At 43.6% G+C, this 19,505-nt stretch overlaps 1 protein-coding gene across 2 annotated transcripts in view; it reads left to right on the top strand.

Annotated features, from left to right (window-relative positions):
* Positions 1–3,586: 3,586 nt before the first annotated feature.
* The window catches only part of FAM160B1 (family with sequence similarity 160 member B1), a 46,718-nt gene continuing 30,799 nt past the window's right edge, over positions 3,587–19,505 (top strand). For both annotated transcript variants that reach the window (XM_025210468.1, XM_025210469.1), the window contains exons 1-3: positions 3,587–3,605; positions 10,675–10,753; positions 17,441–17,610. In XM_025210468.1, coding sequence (XP_025066253.1) covers positions 17,491–17,610 — 120 coding nt within the window. In that variant the 5' untranslated portion in view covers positions 3,587–3,605; positions 10,675–10,753; positions 17,441–17,490. The remainder of the gene's footprint in view (positions 3,606–10,674; positions 10,754–17,440; positions 17,611–19,505) is intronic.

A 19,505-nucleotide genomic window follows, 5' to 3' on the forward strand; every position in this document is an offset into this window, starting at 1 on the left:
GGTTTGTGTGCGAGGGAAGACGGGCCGGGGTGGGGGGGGTGAGACCCAACCCCCCCCGCGAGAAAAGGGGCCGCTGAGGGCACAGACGCCATGTATTTGGGGTCGGGACAAATTCAGCACAAATCGGGGAAGATGATGGCAACCCATCAAAAGTGCGCAGACTGGCGCAGTCCTAGGACACGGGCGGGCGGATGAGAGTCTTTGGGTGAAACCGGTGTCTTTTATGACATAAATATGTAGTAACCTTTTCCCCCCCCGCGAGAAAAGGGGCCGCTGAGGGCACAGACGCCATGTATTTGGGGTCGGGACAAATTCAGCACAAATCGGGGAAGATGATGGCAACCCATCAAAAGTGCGCAGACTGGCGCAGTCCTAGGACACGGGCGGGCGGATGAGAGTCTTTGGGTGAAACCGGTGTCTTTTATGACATAAATATGTAGTAACCTTTTTATTAGACCATCCTAAACTATGGAAGGGTCTTTGGGTGAAACCGGTGTCTTTTATTACATTATGAATCCAGTATCTTTTATGCCATAAATATGTAATAACCTTTTATTAGACTGTGGAAGGGTTTTTGGGCGAATCCGGTGTCTTTTATGACCTAAATATGTACTAATATCCTCCAGTTTTTGTGGTTCATTCTTAGCATTTAGAGGCCTAAAAAGCAAGAGCTTTAACGCTAAGAATAAACCACAAAAACTAGAGGATATTATTACATATTTATGTCCTAAATAAAAGACACCGGATTCACCCAAAGACCCCTCCATAGTTGAAGCGGGTCTAATACAAGGTACGTGAACGTCTTGGGATTGCAAAGACATCCTGAGCCTGCCGAAAGCTTGCTACAAGAAAATGTCCCCAACTATTTAAGTTGGTTTTAATACAAGATATCGGAGTCGCCCAAAGAGCGTGGTTAGACCAACACGGCGACAACCTCCACCCCCATCCGCACGTAGCATTCGCAGGGGTCTGCGCCTCCGTGGGAAATTGTTTAGCAGATGGGAAAAGGTTGAAAACGTAGAGTAATCCTGGTATTTATTAAAAGTGCTGCTTGAATACGTCAATACTCTCTTTTAAAAAAATTCGTATCTGACGTGAGATGCATCTTTCCGTGTCGATTTAGCTGTGATCCTGCGTACGCTTAAGCACCTGCTTCACTTAAGGCAGGTGAGGGGTCCCGCTGACTCCAGTAGGATTGCATAGGTGTTTTTTAATGCTTACGTGTTTGAAATCAACCGCCTGGTGGGCGGCAGGACTAGATGTTTATTGTCTTTTTTTTTTTTTTAAACCCACCACTTCATTACAAAGTTGGTTTTTAAGTTAAGATAGTGGCTTCCTTACAAATCCTGTGTTTATGATGCTCCCTATGGAATTGTATATAGGGCCAACAAAATTTGGCCTAGAAACTGTTAATGTGAGTGTTTAGTATGATTACTTGAATAAGTAAGGACTGTAGGACTGGGCAAAAAAAGGGATCATCTTTCTGGCTGTGCAACAAAAGGTGGCTATTAAATATTCCCAAGGATCGTGTTTACTTGATTGATTAGCCTGGTGCACAAAAAAGTAAATGAAAAGAACTGATTTCATTTTAGCCCCGTCAGAAGGACTAGGAAAAATATTGGGGTGGCAAGTGGGAAAGGATAAAAATTAACATATAAACAAGAAGCGAGACAAATGACAAAACATCTGTAAGTGTGATTTTTGTAGGACATTGCTGTGCACCATTGCTCCGCTTGTCCTTGCTCAGCTGGTCACTTCCCTTTCACAGTTTGCTGGCCTCATCCTGCAGACACTGTTGTGAAACTTTTTAGAGTAGGAAGTACTATGGTCAGTGATGGGTAGGGTAGAGGCCTAAAATCAAGGGCTCTAATGCTAAGAATGAACCACAAAATCACAGAAACTAGAGGATATTGGATATGGCTTTAGTACGTTCTGGGAGAGACGTGTTGTCAAGTGATTTAGGCACAGGCCTGAGAACCAGAAACGTATGAGTTACTTTTCAACTTGTTGCTTCCCTCTACTTCACAGTTTGGACTTGCTTGATTGTAAAGTACTTTGAAAATGAAAATTGTGCTGAAGTTTTAGATTACTGAAGCCTGTGACTGTCTAGTGTTTAGAGCTGCAGAGACTTCCTCAGCCTGACGAAGGGTTTTTAAACCTGAAAGCTTGCTAAAAAAAATTTTCCAACTATTTAAGTTGGTTTAATAAAAGATATCAGATTCACCCAAAGAACCTAGTCAGGACTAGAAGTTGCATTTTTCCTATTTTTGCTGCTGCTGTGGCAGCCCCAGCTGAGATCATTTTTAGATCTTGCCTCATCCAACAGAATTGGTAACTAACACTTACATCCTCAAAGGTATTTAGGCACCGAATTCCCACTGAAATTGAGTTGAAATTGGAGTGATTTCATTGAGAATTTGGCACCTAAATACCATTTAAAGGCCCAATGACAGGACCAAGGTCCTTCCTAACTGTGCAAATCTGTGAAGAAGAAAGGGCTAGAATTGGACCTGTCTATCAGGGGACTGTGAATATTGTGTAAGCCAGAAAGTAATTTAGATTGACATTCTGCTCTTAGTTTCAGCTTGTAGGGCTGGCTATTAAAAATGACCTTTTTTTTCTGTGAAAGGTGCAGGCTTTTGGAAGACAATAAATTTGGTGGAATTCATTTTTTTTTTTTTTTTTAGTCACGTCTCAGGGTAGAACTTTAAGGGCTTATCCATGGTTGCACATCGTTCCCAGGTAGGGTGGCCATCATAGAGGACAGTCTGGTTGTCGTCTGCTGATACGAAACCAGATGCCTTTATGTCCTCTATTTTTCTCTTGAAGAAAGGCATCTGGTTTTGTATCAATAGCGGACAGAGCAGCAGAAAACCAGAATGTCCTCTACAATGGCCACCCTATTCCCAGGGCAGAGTAAGGAATGGCATTGTCTGCTCTAAAACTCTCATACCATTTGTCTGCTACCAGGAGATGAGAAAAATACCGCCAGAGTGATATTTCCACTTTTCCAGGTCTGAAATGGTGCTCCCTCTCTTGGTAGCCTGAAGCTCTACTTACATTAGACAAGGAGCGCAAAAAATTGTAGCTGGAATCCTGGATTAACCCCCTGTCACGTTCTCTTGTGTTCTAAGTACTAGGCACGCTGTTTTTCAGAATTTATTTTTGCAGTGTATATAAATATTAAAACATGCCTCTCCCAAGCCCTCACCAAGCCCCAACAAAGTGAAAGAGCCATAAGCCATTAGCAGGAACAAGCAAGAAAACTAACCCATCCCATCAAATCTCACACAAAACCTAACTGCTGGCAAAACTTCCTTCTTCAGGAGCCCAAGCAAATTGCCCTGAAAGTCAAGACATCGAGGGCTGGTTCTGATCCAGGGGTTGGGGAAAGAAGATGAGTTGATTCCAGAGTCTCCCATCTTTGGAAGGCCTGTGAAAATAGGATTTTTTGGAACATATTGGTGCACTAGTGCAGTAGCTTGTCTCTAGACATAAGCCATAGCTAGTGCTGGAATGCAGATTTTCTCCCTCCTCTTAGGAATGCTCATAGGTGTAATTGTACCTGCGGGAGTGGAGGGGATGCTGACTTCCTGACCCTTCAGGTATGCGGTTTTATTCATCTTAATTAATGCTCCTGGCCTATGATTTAGGTACAGGAACAATTAACTTTTGAGACACGTAGCACCGCAGTATGAGTTTCCACTCTGCCAGCTAAGAGCTGATCACCCTAATTATCTTAACTTTTATATATCAAGTAATCTAGCCACAGTGGCTGGCTCTATGACCCCTGACAAGGAATTCCAAAGGTTGACTGTGCAAACTAGCATTTGCTTTTAGTTTGTCCCAAATGACTGTCTTTTAATTTCACTGTGTGTCCCTTTCATGCTGGCAGTGTGACGAGATTAAAATGAGGGGCCATCATTTTTAATTAAATCTTTCTTTCCTTTTGGACACCTCTATCAAACAGCTTCTAGTCTTTCTCGATTTTTTTTCCTAAATAATCTTGGGTTACAGTGACTCTCTCTTTTTATTTATCTGTTGAAGTGCTTTCTAATGTAACCTTAAAAATTCCTTCTTTTACAGTCTCTTATCATGAGTTGTTTCTGCTTGCGCCTCAGGTATCTTTTCAGCAGTTCCCAATTCCTGCACAAGATCGAGACACTATCATCTGAATGACCATGCTCCATTGTGTGATGCCTTATCCTGATGGAATGATCACAGGGACTACAATAACCTTGTACAATAAAGCCAGCTAAAAAGAGATGCATCCTTAAACTGGATGCTGGGGGAGAGAGAGAGGTTCCTGTTGGCCTGTGTTATTTTTAGTGCCAAATTGATAGTGGGGCTGTTGTTATTTTAGTGCCAAATTCATAGTGGGGTTGTTAATGTTTGATGAGGTTGGTTGTAACGAACCAGTGAGAGGCTCTGTCTAGCATGTTGCAGAGATGTTTTTATCCTGTCTTTTACTCAGATGTGCTCCCTACATGTAGATATTTAGGGAATGCTGAATCTTTAGGACTGTCGAAAAGTAAATTACAATGCACAATAAATGGGGCTGCAAGGTGGATTTTCTCCCTCTTATCCTGTGAAACTTGCATCTGTTTCCTTGGAAGGAAATAGCATCTTTGTGGAGTGGTAGGTCTGAGTTCCAAAAAGGACATGCTCTTAGTTTTCTTAGGATTCATTTGTTGAATGGCTAAGTCTCTCTTAATGGCAAATATTGGGAATATCTGTCCAAGACTAGGCAGAGCCTTGTGGAGGCAGCCTGTGCTAGTGGGCAGTGTGTTGGCTTCTGAACTGGAAGCAATACGGCCCCGTTCGTGTAGTGTTGTGTGCGGGCCGGTGAGCTCTACTCCAGAGGTTGGAGAGCTTGCATGAGGTGTCTTGGCACTTGCAGTGTATAGACATACTCTTAGAGGCTTTTTTGAGACATTTAAAAAGAAAACTGTGAACTTTGAACACTTGGAACTGGTAGCCACTTCACTCCTAAGCAGGATTATTCTGTCACTGTTAAGGTGATTGGCAGCAACACCAGGTTTTAGCTGCTGGTAGGGTCGGTGAATTCTTGTTAAATCGCCTCACAAGGCTTGTCTCTCAACTGAATCTGATTATAAAGTACCTTCCTCATTTTTGGCACTATTTTCCCTCTGTCCTTGTCATGCCTGGTTCCTTCTAGCCAAAACTGATCTTTAAAAGAAAAGCCTGGTCACTGGTTAAGAATTACTTCAACTTGTTTATGCTGTTCTCAGGTCTCCGACTGTGGAAGTGCTCATAGCAGAATTTCGTCTCCTCCATCTTCCTTTGACACAATAGCCTCACCTGGTCTCTGCTGCAGATAAGACCTACACCTCCTGTTGCAATTTATTAGTGAAATGGGAAGTAAATACACATTCATTCAACTTGACATTTGAAGCTAATGGACTCTTGCAAACCAGTGGGTGACTTGACCAGGTGAAGAAGGGGCAGGAAGCTCCAAGCACTAACACTTTGTCAAGCTGGCTGAAGAAAGAGAACATGCACTTCCCATTCATACCTCATTGACCCAACTTGCCTTTCCTTTTATGCTTCACTCTGGGTACACATATGATCAGCCTTTACCCATTGCTGTTTTAGTGCCCAAGGAGCACTGAAGGGATATCCTTACCCCCAGTGTCCATGGCACACCGCAGGCATGTTGCAGATGAGCTGAGACAGCTTTCCAGAAAATATGAATTAAAAATGTGAGAGCAAACATTTTTTAAATCTATGAAGAAACTGTAGGTGAATATTTTCTAATTCATTGGGGTCTTGTGGCTTTGAGTGGGGTTTTTTCATATCAAGTCTCAGTTCTATAGTTTTTAAGAAACACTTGGGCAGCTTTTAGCAGTTGCTGAAAAGATCAGTAATTCCCATTCGATCACTATGCTATTTGGGATGTCTGAATGGGACTACTGACTAAGACACAGTCACCCAGATACTATACTGGAAGCTCAGATGACAAACGAGGAGACTGGCTTGCTCAGGGAGCCTTGGCTGTTGGAGATGGTGACAAGATGGGCTAATCACTGCCCACTGTAGTGGGCACTTCTGCTTTAACAAGCAGTTCAGTGTGTTCTGGTCATCTGATACACCTACATCTATGTCTTTCTGTTATAACTGGGACTTAATTCTTTTTCTGAGGGAGGAAACCTTTCCTTCGTAATAAAGGATTCTGGCTCAGCATTGGTGGTAACATACGGAAATATAAGTATTAATAAAAATGAATAACTTTAATTCACATTCAGAGAGAGTCCAAACATGACTTAGATGAACAAATGCAAAGAGCCCATTTTTCACTTCTAGCATCTGTTGTAACTCCTTGAAATTTGAGTAAGGGCAATAGCTTGTTAGTGGGCTTCAAAACCAGGCCAGAAACTTGGCAGCAAGTATGTTTCAGCAAAGAAACTGACGGACATTGTGGCAATAGTAACATCCAGTTAGTAGCAGCAGACAGCAAGTGTTTGACCTTGCCTTTTGCTCTGATATGGGATGCCACTCAATCAGTTAATGTTCCTGGGGTCCTTGCACTTCTGTTAGCTTTGTCCCTGCTCTATAGATAAACAGGTATGGGGAATGGTAGGCCTGGTTTACACACAGATTTAGTACCAGTATAATCATTTCATTTAAGGGGGTGATGTTTTTTAATGAAATACTTATACACGTAGGACCCCTAGTACAGATGTGGTTATACTAGTTGAGATTATTCCCCTTCCCAGAATGGAGTAGCTATACTGGTATACAGCATCTTTATGTTGAAGTAATTGCAGGACAGGGGTTGGTGCTGCTTTAACTATACTAGGCTATTTAAAGCCCTTAACCTGTGGCTACCAGTTTGGCACAATTTCCCAGCACCAAATCTTCTCTAAACGAATAGGAGAAAAAATCTGAAACCTTCGAAAGAGAAATACTTGCCTTCAGATTGCTGTCTGAATCTGAAAAAGCCATGGTCCAGTAAACCAGTTTTCTCCTTGTCTCCCTGCCATCCCTGTTCCTTTTTCCCCCTTCTCATTCTGTCTCTCAAGATCAAATCGTTTGCAAAACCAAAGCAAGCCTCTTAAATAAGAGAAGATCCAGAGGCCGTCTGAGCACTCTGGACACATTCACAGGGGTTTGAAGGCTCAGTCAGGCAAAACTCAAGGAGTTCAATGAGAATTTTAACTGAGTAAGAAGCTCAGGATGTGATCTGAAGTTACCTTTTCACCTCTAGAGAGCAGTCTCTTGAGGCAATGTGTTGCAGAGGGCCAGTGCTGCTCCTGTTACTGCTCTGTCCATGGATAAATTATTATCCATGTTTGAAATTGCAGTCCTTAGTCTGGCACCCTTCAGAAGCACTGAATTCACCCAGAAACAGATGAGGCTAGAGTAGAGGCAGAGAGGAGAATCGCATCCATCAAAGATACATTTTTAATGTCATCTGTCTGGAGTTACTTTTGAAAATCATGTGGTCTGAAAAGCTAAGGGCAGAAGCTTTTTATTCCCAAGAAATGCTTTTTGCAGTGATTTCTAAAGCACAACTAAGCTTTGAATATATTTTATTATAGAAACATGTAAATTGATAACAGTGACTCCAACCATCCCTCCTCGTTCAATAGAGTAAATAAAACCTTATATTTAAAGAAGTATCCTCTCCCTGCAATTACACCGGTGTGCTTCAGTAATGAAAGGAGCTGTGTAGCAAAATAAATATCCTTTTTTGTTCACGATGTAAGGTTTCCTGATGCCTTTTACCTCATGATAGTGGGTGCCCTGCCATGTTGTTCTTGCTGCCCCTGACAGGGCAAAAAAACATGGAAAAGTAATTGTGCACAGTGGTGGCTGGGAATGGGTAACAAATGTCAATTTGATTGCTTAGTTGACATTTGTGAGGGGATGTTTTAATAGCATTTTGGCAATATTAGTTATCATGTGCTGCTGCTTTTTCTTGTCTTGCATTTCAGTGCCCTAGTGCAAATGGTCAGCAACATTACGAACTCCACTTCCATTTTGGCATACAGTACGCTGTTAGTATATTGAGTTTGACATTTTTATCAGTAATTAATGCAAACTTCACTAACTAGAGAAAAGTGGGGTTTCTCTTTAGCAGCCCAAGCCTATAAGGTGCTGTTACACAAAGGTCTGAGGCTCCACAGTTCCTGTTGACTCTACTGAAGGTTGAAGACGCGCAGCATCATGTGGAAGCAGGCCTTACTGGGCCAGACTGGAAGTACCAGGGAGGGAGTAGCCAACCTGCAGCATTTCATTGTATAGAAGGGCTGGTTCTCCTGCACCTTCTACACTTGTAAGATCAGAGCGTACTCTCCTAGGCCCCTGCCACACCTACGTGAGGTGTGAGTAATCAGTTAATCATGTCTTAAGTTGTAACCGAGCCACATATTAAAACAATTAATGGTGTTATAAAGCAAGGAATAAGCCACAAAGTTATTCCACAAAAAATGTGGAATATGTGGCTGGTTCCTATGATGCCATTAATTGGCTATGTTTGCCCCCATGGCTGGGAGCCTAAATCAGTTGGCAGGGCTCCCAGCCATGAGAGTTTGCTACTTGAGTTAAGGATCCTGAGGAAAGGAAAGAAGGAGAGCAGCAGAGACTCTGGACTTCAGAAAAGATGATTTGGACTCAGGGAACGGATGGGCAGAATACCCTGGGAGGCCAGTCTTAGGGGGAAGGGAGTCCAGGAGAGCTGGCTGTACTTTGAAGAAACCTTACCGAGGGCACAAAAGTGAACCATCCCAGTGCGCAGGGAGACTAGCAGGCAGAAGACCATTGTTGTTTAGCAGGGAAGTCTTCAGTGAGCTAAAACACAAAAAGGAAGCATATGAGAAGTGGTAACGTGGACAAACAACTAAGGAGGAATGTAAGTGTATTGCTCAGGTATACAGGGATGAAATCAGGAAGGCCAAAGCGCAATTGGAGTTGCAGCTAGCAAGGATGTGAAAGGTAACAAGAAGGGTTTCTACAGGTATGTCAGCAGGGGGTTGAACTATTTGACTTCCTGAGGTCCCTTCCAGCCCTAACTTTCTATGATTCTATAATTCTATACTTGCCAGTGCAGGGGGAGCCCAGTATCGTGATCCTGAGCTCCCCTGCACCAGCAATAAAGTGTGATGGGATCTGATGCACAATTATGCTTCCTAATCATGCACAGCAGGCAGGAAGCATGAGTATGTGCATCGTGTATCAGATCCCATCACACCCTGCATGTGTGGAAGGGGCCCCTAGGACCCCATTTAGAAACATGGCAGAGGCAGCCTCTGTATGTGAGATGCAGCAGATCAGGGAGGGGGGAAGGCAGTACAGTGGCAGATAGGGCAAGGCGCAGAAAGCAGAGCAACAGATCAGCAGGGAGCATGAGGAAGGGGGCAGAAAGAACAGTAGATCAGGAAGGGGAAGGTGATCAGAGTGGTTCTTGGGGAGGGTATGGAGCCAAAAGGTTGGCCCCCACCAGCCTAGCGGGGTTTGAGCCTCAAGTTTGAAATATGTAGACACTAAAGACACACAAACTCTTAACACAAGACTTTCAAACAGACTCTTGATTCAGCCTTTCAAACTTCTAACACAAATATAACTAGATATATATGGGAATCATTTTAAAAAGGTCCTCTCCTTTCTTGCTGTTGTGCTGCATTCTACTGAGTGATTGTCTAGCCTGCCCTAGAAGAATTTGGATGTCTTTTTCAGCGATGTGCTGGATGAATTATTCTGGTATTCTTTCCTTAGAAAGATGTGTAGGAAGTAGAGCCCAATAACAGTATGTGGAAGTCCTGAAATTTTTGTTGAGGGATGTTCTATTCCAGTTGTGAGTGGTTCCACATCTTTTCTATTATGATACGTGGTTTGTGAACCCTAAATGTTTATATAGCATTTACACATGATCCACAGACAGCCTAACAGCCATGTAGCCCTTGATCCCCTTGTTTCCAGTTGCTGGCTCAAGTGGCCAGACTGTTATTGAAGTTTAGCCTTATTTTTGCATCTTTACTATTGGAAAGCATCTGGAAAATCAGAGAAGGACCTAATGTATCAACTTCTATGAGGGAGTGTTGCTCTGCAGTGATGTATAAAACTAGGACCTTCTTTAGGAACTGTAGGTCCCAAGAGTTAGCGGGGAAGACTATCTGGGCGAGAACTGAGTGAAGTAGTGGGGCAGTGTGTGCGTTATGTGGAAGAGAACTAAAGGGGAAGGGTGAAAGGGTTTAGCTTGTTTTCTTTTTTCCACGCCCCTTCCCCCCCACAGATTTACTGGCCGGACCCTGCTCTCCAAGCTACAAGCTCCGTATTGGCCATCGGTTTCCCTGTAAATTGGCTATTGGATTGGTATCAGCCAATATGGCTGGTTAATAATCTGCCATCAGTATTGGCCAAAAAAATCTTTATCGGTGCACCCCTAAAAGAAATGAAAAGTACTTTCCTACATAAACCAGCAATTAAAGCAATTGTTCAGTTGTGTGGTTACAAGTGGGTATAGAGGTATCTGCAGGACATTCTCTCTGTAAGATGTGGTTTCCTCTGAATAATTTTAAGTGCATGACAGTACGGGATAAAGATTGTATTCTGTAGCACTAGTCTCCTGGAGCTGTTACTCCAGTTCACTCCTACAAGAAGTGTATTTTTATCATTCCTAACCAGTTGTTGTTTTTTTTTCTATTTCTCTAGCTTGCGCCTTCTCTTCCATTACAAGAAGATTTTGTTTACCACTGGAAAGCAATTACCCATTACTACATAGAGACTACAGGTAAAAGAATCTATTTTTGCATCTTTACTATGGCAGGAGGCTAATTAGAATACTGAAAAGTAAAGATCTAAAAACCTTTTCATAGTTCCCAATTAAGTGAGTTTTTCTAACTCTTGTCAAAATAACAGTAAATAATTTTTTTTCAAATGTCCTTTACCCGTCATTTCATCAGCTATCCCTCAATACAAGGATGGTGTCTACCAGGGGGGTATTACTGGTGAGTTTTAAGGTGGCTGAGGAGTCCAATCCATGCTCTGCAAGTTTGTCCACAGATATGACAAGGAGCAGGGAAGTGTTGGGGGGGAGTGGGAGGTGGGGCACAACTGTTAGCCAGGATGTTGTGTGCTTTTCTTCCCCCTCTGCTGTTTCTTGGCTTCCTGAGCAAGATGGTTCTCTTCCAAGTGGCCTGTGGCTTGATGTATGGTGCAGCGCCATTGAGACCTGTTACCAGCCAGCACATCCCAGTGTGTAGGGTTGATACCACCCTTCTTAAGATATGCTTTCAGGGTGTCTTTGTAGTGTTTCCTGTGTCCTTCGTGGGTTCTCTTACCATGTCTAAGTAGAGAGAAAAGGACTTGCTTCAGGAGACAAGTGTCAGCCATCTGCATACAGTGCCCAGCCCAGTGGAGTTGATGTTTCATGATCTTTGCCTCAGTGCTGGTTACATTAGGTGCAAAGAGGATGCTGGCATCCTCTGCTGCAATGATCTTCCCATGTAAGACAGAAGATCTTTCTGAGGCACCGCTGATGGAACCATTCCAGGTCCTTAAGATAGCTTTGATATGTCACCCACGTCTCTCACACTTAGAGGAGCAAGGGGATGACCATTGCATTGTGGACCAGGATCTTAGCTTCCATCTGTTGATCACAGTCAGCAAAGACACAACAATGGTCTAAAGCCACACTGGAATTCTGGAAGGACATCTTTGGCAAGGGGAGGAGGCAATTCAGAAGGCTGCAAGTAAGAATATTTCTGGCAGAGGAGACGATGGCAATGCCTCAGCAATTCCTGCATGCTCGCTTGTTCCCTTTCTTGAAGATGGCTACAAAGTTGGCGTTCTTATGTCAGATGGAACTTCCTTGTTCATATTTTGATGAGAAGTTGGTGAAATATTTGCACTAGTGCTGTTCCACCAGCTTTGAAGTCTTCTGCGGGGATGCCATATGGGCCTGGCACCTTGTTGTTCTTGTTCTGAGTGGTGGCACTCCAGACGTCCTTGAAGGATGGAGGATCAGCAAGAGGTTCTGTTACTGAGTGTTGAGGGATGGATTCCATCATGGCAGCTGAGACCTCAGATTCATGGTTGAGTAGAGTCTTGAAGTACTCCTTCCAGTGTTGTTTGATGGATGCATGGTCCATGAGAAGGGTGGAAGCTATCCTGGGATCGCAAGGGAGTTGGACCATTGGCACATGGCCTGCGGATGGCTTTTATTGCTTGAAAGATGATTCTCATGTCATTGATCAGTAAAACTTTGAACCTCTCTGGCCTTCACTTGCCATCACTGGTTCGTGATGTCCCGTAGTCTCCTCTGATCTACAGTTTTGAGCCAGTGGTAAATCTCTCATTTTTGCTGGTTGAAGGGTTCATTTTGCCAACTGCAGAATGCGAGTCTCTTTTGATGGATAAGTGCTAGGATTTCCTCAATGTTCTTGTCAAATCAGTGTTGATGATGGTAAGCGCAGTATCCAATTGATTCAGCGCATGCCTTGTGAATAATGTTTTTAAGCTCCTGCCATTGTGCCTAGATGTCCTTCATGTCATCAGGTAGGTCAGAGAGCCTCTCAGTAAGGTGTTGCTTAAGAGCCTCACATCTAACTTGGTCTTGGAGTGCCTTGATGTTAAATCTCTTCCACATTCCTTTTGGTTGGTTTACGGTGTTGTGGTCTATGCTGCATGTCCATGATTGATCTGACTAAACGGTGATCAGTCCAGCAGTCATCTGCACCTGTCAGGACTCAGGTGATATGGACATCAGTATGAGCACAGGCTCTGACAATATAGTCAAGAAGGTGCCAGTGATTGGAGCGTGGATGTTTATTATATTTGTCACTCTGTCTTAAGATGGTATTCGTGATGAGCAAGTCATGCTCTGAACATTTGCTGAGGAGGAGGATACTATTGGAGTTGACTTTCACCATCCCCTCTTTCCCAATGGTGCCACTTCAGAGTTTGGAGTGTCACCCACCTCTTGCATTGAAGTCACCCATGAGGATGAGCTTGTCTTCTTTGGCAGTGGCAGTCAGGACTGTGTCAGGAGTGCAGTAGAACTGTTCCATGTTGACTTCTTCATTGTCAAGTGTTGGGGTGTATGCACTGATGACCGTAGCATAGTGGTTGTTACTGAGCTTGAGGCAGAGAGTCATAAGATGTACATTAATGCCCATAGGGAGTTCTGAAAGCTGGCTGACAATCTTGTTCTGGATGGCAAAGCTAACCCCATGAATGCCTCTCTTCAGATGACTTTCTAAAAAAAGGTGTAGCCACCTCCTTCTTTCAACTGGCCTTTATCTGCCCAGTGGGTCTTGCTTAGGGCAGCAATGTCATGTCTTGCAAGTTATCTAGCTTGTGGTTCTTCTTTCAGGACACTTACTGTTCGGGAGGTCCATGAGAGTGCAGACATTACATCTGGTGAACTTCAGTACTTTATTTTGTTGGTTTTGGCTGCAAGTAGAATGATCCCACTAGATGTGGCAATCCAGCCAGGGGGCATTGAGACAGTCTATATTTAGGGCACCTTTTCTAGCCCCTTCCCCATTCAGGATGAGCAGAGGGGATCCTAAAGAGGACTGCTCAGTCACGGCTGCAGCTGGCCAATTGTACTTCTGTCTCAGTAAGTGCAAAATGACCATCACATGACTGCTGCCTACGTGCAGATTTGTGACTAGGGAGTCTCAGAAATCACTGTTCGTGCCCCCACCATGACTCATCTGTCACTGCAGGACTTGGTTTGTGGGAGATGTTAACATCCTTGGCAGAGGCCTGCACATGACATCGTTTAACGTGGGGAAGCCAATGCACAAGTGACAACTGCACGAGTTTGATCAGAGGGATTCCTGAACCCAGTGGCAAAGACGTCCAAGACAACTGGAGACCTCTATCCTGCTGCAGCCCTCATCTGCCTTCACATCCACAGAGAAGTAGCAGGTCCTCAAGTACACCTGTTCCAGTAGGAGTTTGGACCATGCTTAGTCTGGGAACTCACTTCAGATCTGTTCACCAGGGGACACCCTACCAGGAGTACAAGACTCCAGACAACGTAACTCTGAGGGTCATTGGAACACACAAGCCTCTCCACCATGACAAGGTTACGGTCCAAGGAGAGGCTTTTACCTGTAATCCGCTGTTGGCAAATCACTTTGGTAGACAAAGGTCGTGAGCAGGAGAAATTTCCACTACTAGAAATGTTTCCAGGAAAGGGAGCAGTATAGGCATTCAGCCTGCAACCATCCCCACACCCCTGCTCCTCACAGGATGGGATGTTAACAGCCTGGGGAAGGCTTAGGGAGTGGTGGCTACTCCACTCCTCCCCCTCCCAAGGGGAAGAAGAGGGGCAGGGGGAAAAAACCCCCCCCCCCCCCCCCCAGTGGGGGGGAAGGCTGGGAGCAGGGGGTGTAGGCAACCCTGTGTCCAGGAAGGGACTGGAGCAGTGGGGTGAAACTCCCAGCCTTTTCCTCAGACCAGTTCCTGGTTTGGGGAAACATGGAGAGCCTTGCCCATTACCCTGAGCAGAGCTTCTCCTTGCAGCCCAGCTGGGCAGCGCATGCAGCATTTAAAGCCCATGAGGCCAGGAACTGGGGAAAGGAGAGCCTGTTTCCTACCCGCACTGGCATTTAAATCGCTGCCCAGGTGGGTGGCAGTGTGAAGCCAGAGGTGTGAGGAAGCAGGATTGGCGACAGCCTCCCTAAGCCTGGTTCCCAGCCTTGCCATTGCCATTCCCACTGCCCAGCTGCAGTGCCTGGTTTGAGAGAGTCAGGGAGTGTCAGTGGACTGGTCTGGGAGGGGAGGGAGTCAGTAGGGCAAAGCCCCCAACCCATTCCCCAAACCAGGCAGTCTCTGGTCTGGGAAGAGGAAGGGAGCATTACCCCATTGCTTCCCTCCCCTCCCAGACCAGACCAGGAGAGGAGTGTACAAGCATTCATTCTTGTGGAGAGTTTTCTTGTAAAGGAAATCTTCCAACTTGACACCCAGATCTTCTGGGGCCATGTTTCTTCCAGGAGGAATTGAATAAGTACTTGTTTCTACCAGGGTAATGGCAATCCTCCTACTTGAAAATCCAGTGCCTTTTCATGGCCAAAGAGTGAATAACAGCAAAAAATAAGTAGTATACAAGTATACTGAGAAAACTCAGTCAAAACACACATCTAAAAAAATGTAATCTTTCCTGATGAAAATCCTTCTGGTACCTGGTATATTTTCTTTTCTTTCTCAGGTTTTGCCAAATACCTTAACGGCCTAAGTCAATCCATGCACTGTTCAGTATTTGGCACATTTCTGTTTTGGTAGGGTTTTTTTTCCATCTCAACATAATTTCTCTCTAGTAATGGGATTTTTAAATTGCAGCTCTAGTTGCTGCCTGACCAGACTGAACCACATTTTGTAAAAGATGTAAATGCTCCACTGTGCTCTTTTCATTTTAATTTAAAAGCTGGATATTCAGGTGAATTATGGCTCTGTTGATCACATTTCCAGTAGTCCCATGATTTCTTAGAACAAATGCATAAATAATTACCGTTCTAATCACTGATTCCAATCTAATGTTCTGAAAGACAAATATTACCCTGCCTTATTCACTGTATTACATCTGCATATTTATTGGAGTGGCTAATGAATCTCATATTCTCATCTTCAAAGCCTTCAGGACTTTTGTTTTCTTGTTTAAATCAATATTTACCTCCTAAGGGCTGAAAACTTGACCTTTTTGTTCAGATTGCCAGGATTAGTCTTACTTTGTTGGGCCTCCTAGAGTGAAGACAAGATGGTACATGGGTACTGAAGTATGCTAAAGACTTATTTGCAGAAATCCATTTCTTTTCTCCCTGTTACCTCTCCTTCACCACCAGCTTACCCCCCAAAAGAAAAACTTTCTAAAGCAGTGGTTCTCAACCTTTTTTGTACCGGAACCCATTTGTAAACATCGATTGCCAGCCCTGACTCAGTGCCCCTCACTCCTGACCCACTGCACCCTGCCCCTAAGCCCCAGCCTCACAGTGTGGGACAGAGGGCGGGTGTGGGCATGGGGGGGGCCACAAGCAGCCCCTTGCAGGCTGGAACTCCTTCAGCCTGCAAGAGAAAAGCCACAGTTTCCCACGTTTTTCTCCTTTAAAGGAGAATTCATTTTTAAAGATTGTTTGATCCATATTTAAAGTTGGTCTATGACCCTTTCATATATTCTTGCAACCTATTTTTGGGTTGTGACTCGCAGGTTGAGAAATGCTGTCCTAAAGGATCTTGAAAGTTATGGGGTTAGGTATATATTACCTTTGAACCTAATAGGAATTTTACCATGACTCTAATGGAAACAGCATTAGGTCCCAGAAAATTCGGTTTCACCAAATTAGTCTAAGATAACTGATGCTTATGAGAGAAGTCTTGAAACTGCTCTGGTGTGGCTGTTGTCTACTGTGACCTTGTTTCTCTCTGTATTCAAGGAAGTTATATTTAGGTTATTGCATAAGAACAAATGACTAATTTGACTGTTATTTGTCCAATCAGAATCTGGCTCAGGAAGTGTTGTTTCTAGATTCCTAGAGATATGACTGTGCTGAACAGTACCTTGGGCTAATGCCATCTCTCAGTTATGTTCGTGTAAATTAAGAGCAACTCCATGGATTTCCATGTAATTGATTGGAAACTTGCCCTTTTCCATTACAGAGATGATGGGTAAAATTTAAATAAAACACTACGGTGTTTTGGTACAGAAAATATAAGAACCCTGCCCAAGACCCTCTTTAAAATGACCTGTATTTACATTATTTGTGAAATAAAAATATAAATAGCTTCTGTATCTCCCTTGTGACGGTTGAAGCTAATCTTCATTGATGTCCACAAATTCCAAGCTATTGTGTTAAGGGACAGCACATCAGGGAGTGGCAATAGATGAGCTAAGGGAAGGCAGAAAAAAGGTATGATTCATGCTGTTAAAACTGAGGCTGGATGGTGAAGTGAGATAGATGCTAATCTGGGACCTAGAAGAGCAGGGTTCAATGCCTGTCTTTTATTACTGGCCACAAACTCGTCTCTTTCTTCCCCTCTCTTTTGGTCATGTGAATAATGTCTCAAAATGTGCATTTCACATTTTCACATTAAAATTAAACCAATACATAATGTGTACAGCTGTCCACATTTTCAGAACCAACAGGGAGACCAGTTTAAGGCACTTCCAAGGGTCCAAATTTTCAGGTGACAGATTGGTAGCACTTCTGGAAAACTGAGAGCCTTTAAGGTGTTTCAGGTTGAGCACCCAGAATCTCTAGTCCAATACTGAAAATTTAGGCTGCATGTGCTGGTACATAGGAAGAAACTGGGTAATAAATGAGTACATGCCCTAATAAGTTTTCTACTAATACTCTTTAAGGTAATTTTGAATAACACAGTGGTCATTTCTTCAGCCAGAATTTTATAACAGAACTTGAAGGAAAGTAAACATTCTCTTTATGTCATTTTTTTCTCTGATTGTTTTATTTAGATGACAAAGCTCCTGTTACTGATACCAACATTCCTTCTCATCTGGAGCAGATGTTGGATATCCTAGTTCAAGAAGAAAATGAGAGGGAATCAGGAGAGACGGGGCCTTGTATGGAGTATTTGCTACATCACAAGATCTTAGAGACATTGTACACTCTAGGCAAAGCCGACGTAAGTTCTCCTCTAACAATGAAACTTCACGTTTGTAGGACGTGATACTTCAAGGCACTTAACATGTTTGTCGTTCATGAATTTAGTGAGTGTCGAGGATGCTCAGCTTCTGGCAAGATGGGACTTTGAGGCACTATGAAAACCTTGCACTTTGGTCTTTAGATAGTCTAAAAGAACACAGAGAAATTTGAGCTAGGTGCTTGGGGTTCTCAAGTCTTCTTGTTTTCTCAACTCCAGTGGTACAAAAGGGATGCTAAGCTGCTTAGGGGCTCAGAGTTTCCCAAGCTGCTTTCTCTCTGCTCCAGTGTTAGGTATAGAGCTAAAATGCAAGTTGCTCTAGCTTGGAATTTTGACATGAGATAATCTGGTCCCAAATCTACTATAATACATGTCAGGCTGGTTTGACATCCCCAGCAATTGGGAATGGGAAGATACAAAGTCACCTTTGCTGTATGCTCAACTCACAGGTGGCTAGAGCTATGCTGTGTTGTGCGTGGCCGTACAGCTCAATATATTTGACACTGCCTTTTTAGCTTCCCATAATTTAGGTTTGCAAGAGGCCAATTATTTTTAAGCGAAAAGAAATGATGGTTCCAGATTTGTAGTTAAATGATGATGATTAGCATTAATTAACACTTGTTATGTGAAGGAAGAAGCTTGTACCAGCAATAATTAAATTTGTCAGTAGTGAACTTTTATATATCTGGAGCACTAGTATGAATCCAGCCCAGGTCAATAACAATAACCTTTTTTTGGTTCCTTTGTGACTTAACGTGAAATAGGTTTAGTAGTCTCAGTGTACTTCCCAGTACCAGCTGTCCACAAAAACCACTACCCTGCTGTTGACATTCTCCTTGATTGTCTTGTCAGCAGAAAGGCCAAGAAGTGAACAGATGATGAATTAACTAGTAGTGGTATGCTCATGTCACAGTGCAGGTGTGCTAGTTAGGCACTGCTGCAGTCCCATGGCCTGTTCTGGCGAAATGGAGAGCACTTTATTCTCTGTGCTTGTCAGTCTTGCACCTTACACAAATTCACACACATTCTTTGTTTTGCCTGCTTAAGTTTTATTTATAGTTAGAGTATGTACTAGCTGTCCGATCCCAGAATACTGCAGTGTCTTCCTTCTGAAATCACTTTTCCCCATATCTCTATTGCTGGACTGCCCTGCATCTTGGCTAATGAAGTGCTGTAATGGATATCTTAATGGGCAGATTTATTAGCTCAGACATGTAGTTGGGTCAGTAGAGCAACACACTCTGTGAGGAAAATGTAATACAGTTGAGATGTGCAAAATTCATAATTGGCAAAATGCTGCTAGGAGTTGAGGGAAGTCGTAACACTTAAAAGAGTAGGCCTGCACAAATGGTTCCTATACAGCATTTTATTTAGACTTCATCGCTCATGAATTGCATGTAGGATGTCGCAGATGACTCCAATTAAGGAATATTTCACTTCATGATAATGATTTAAGTCAGCAGCCAGCAAACTTTTATAGGCTATAGGCTAGAATGATGCAGTTTGGGTCAGAGGTGGAAGTGTGGGTGCCAAGACCCAGCCATGGGCGGCATTTTCCATGCAGCGGCATAGGAAGAGCGACTGCTGCCAAAGCCCCCACTGCTGAATGCCGCTTAAGTCCCGCGCTTGCAGGCTGGATCAAATGGCTCCCATGGCCATAGGTTACTAACCTGTGATTTAGCCTTATTCTTTTGTTCCACTATTAGGGTGCATCTCCACCAGGGGACTTTTAACTAATTGTTTACCAGCCAACTCAGATTAGTGGACATGTTAGTCTGGCCACTATGAATGTTTGCCTTGGTCAGCAGTGTCAAAGCACCCGGGTGAGAGCGACGGTGCTGGAAACCTAGCAGCACCATGGGAAGAAACCCAGCACA

The sequence above is a fragment of the Alligator sinensis genome, unplaced genomic scaffold, assembly GCF_000455745.1.
Source record: "Alligator sinensis unplaced genomic scaffold, ASM45574v1 scaffold1451_1, whole genome shotgun sequence".
NCBI classification, from domain to species: Eukaryota; Metazoa; Chordata; order Crocodylia; family Alligatoridae; genus Alligator; species Alligator sinensis.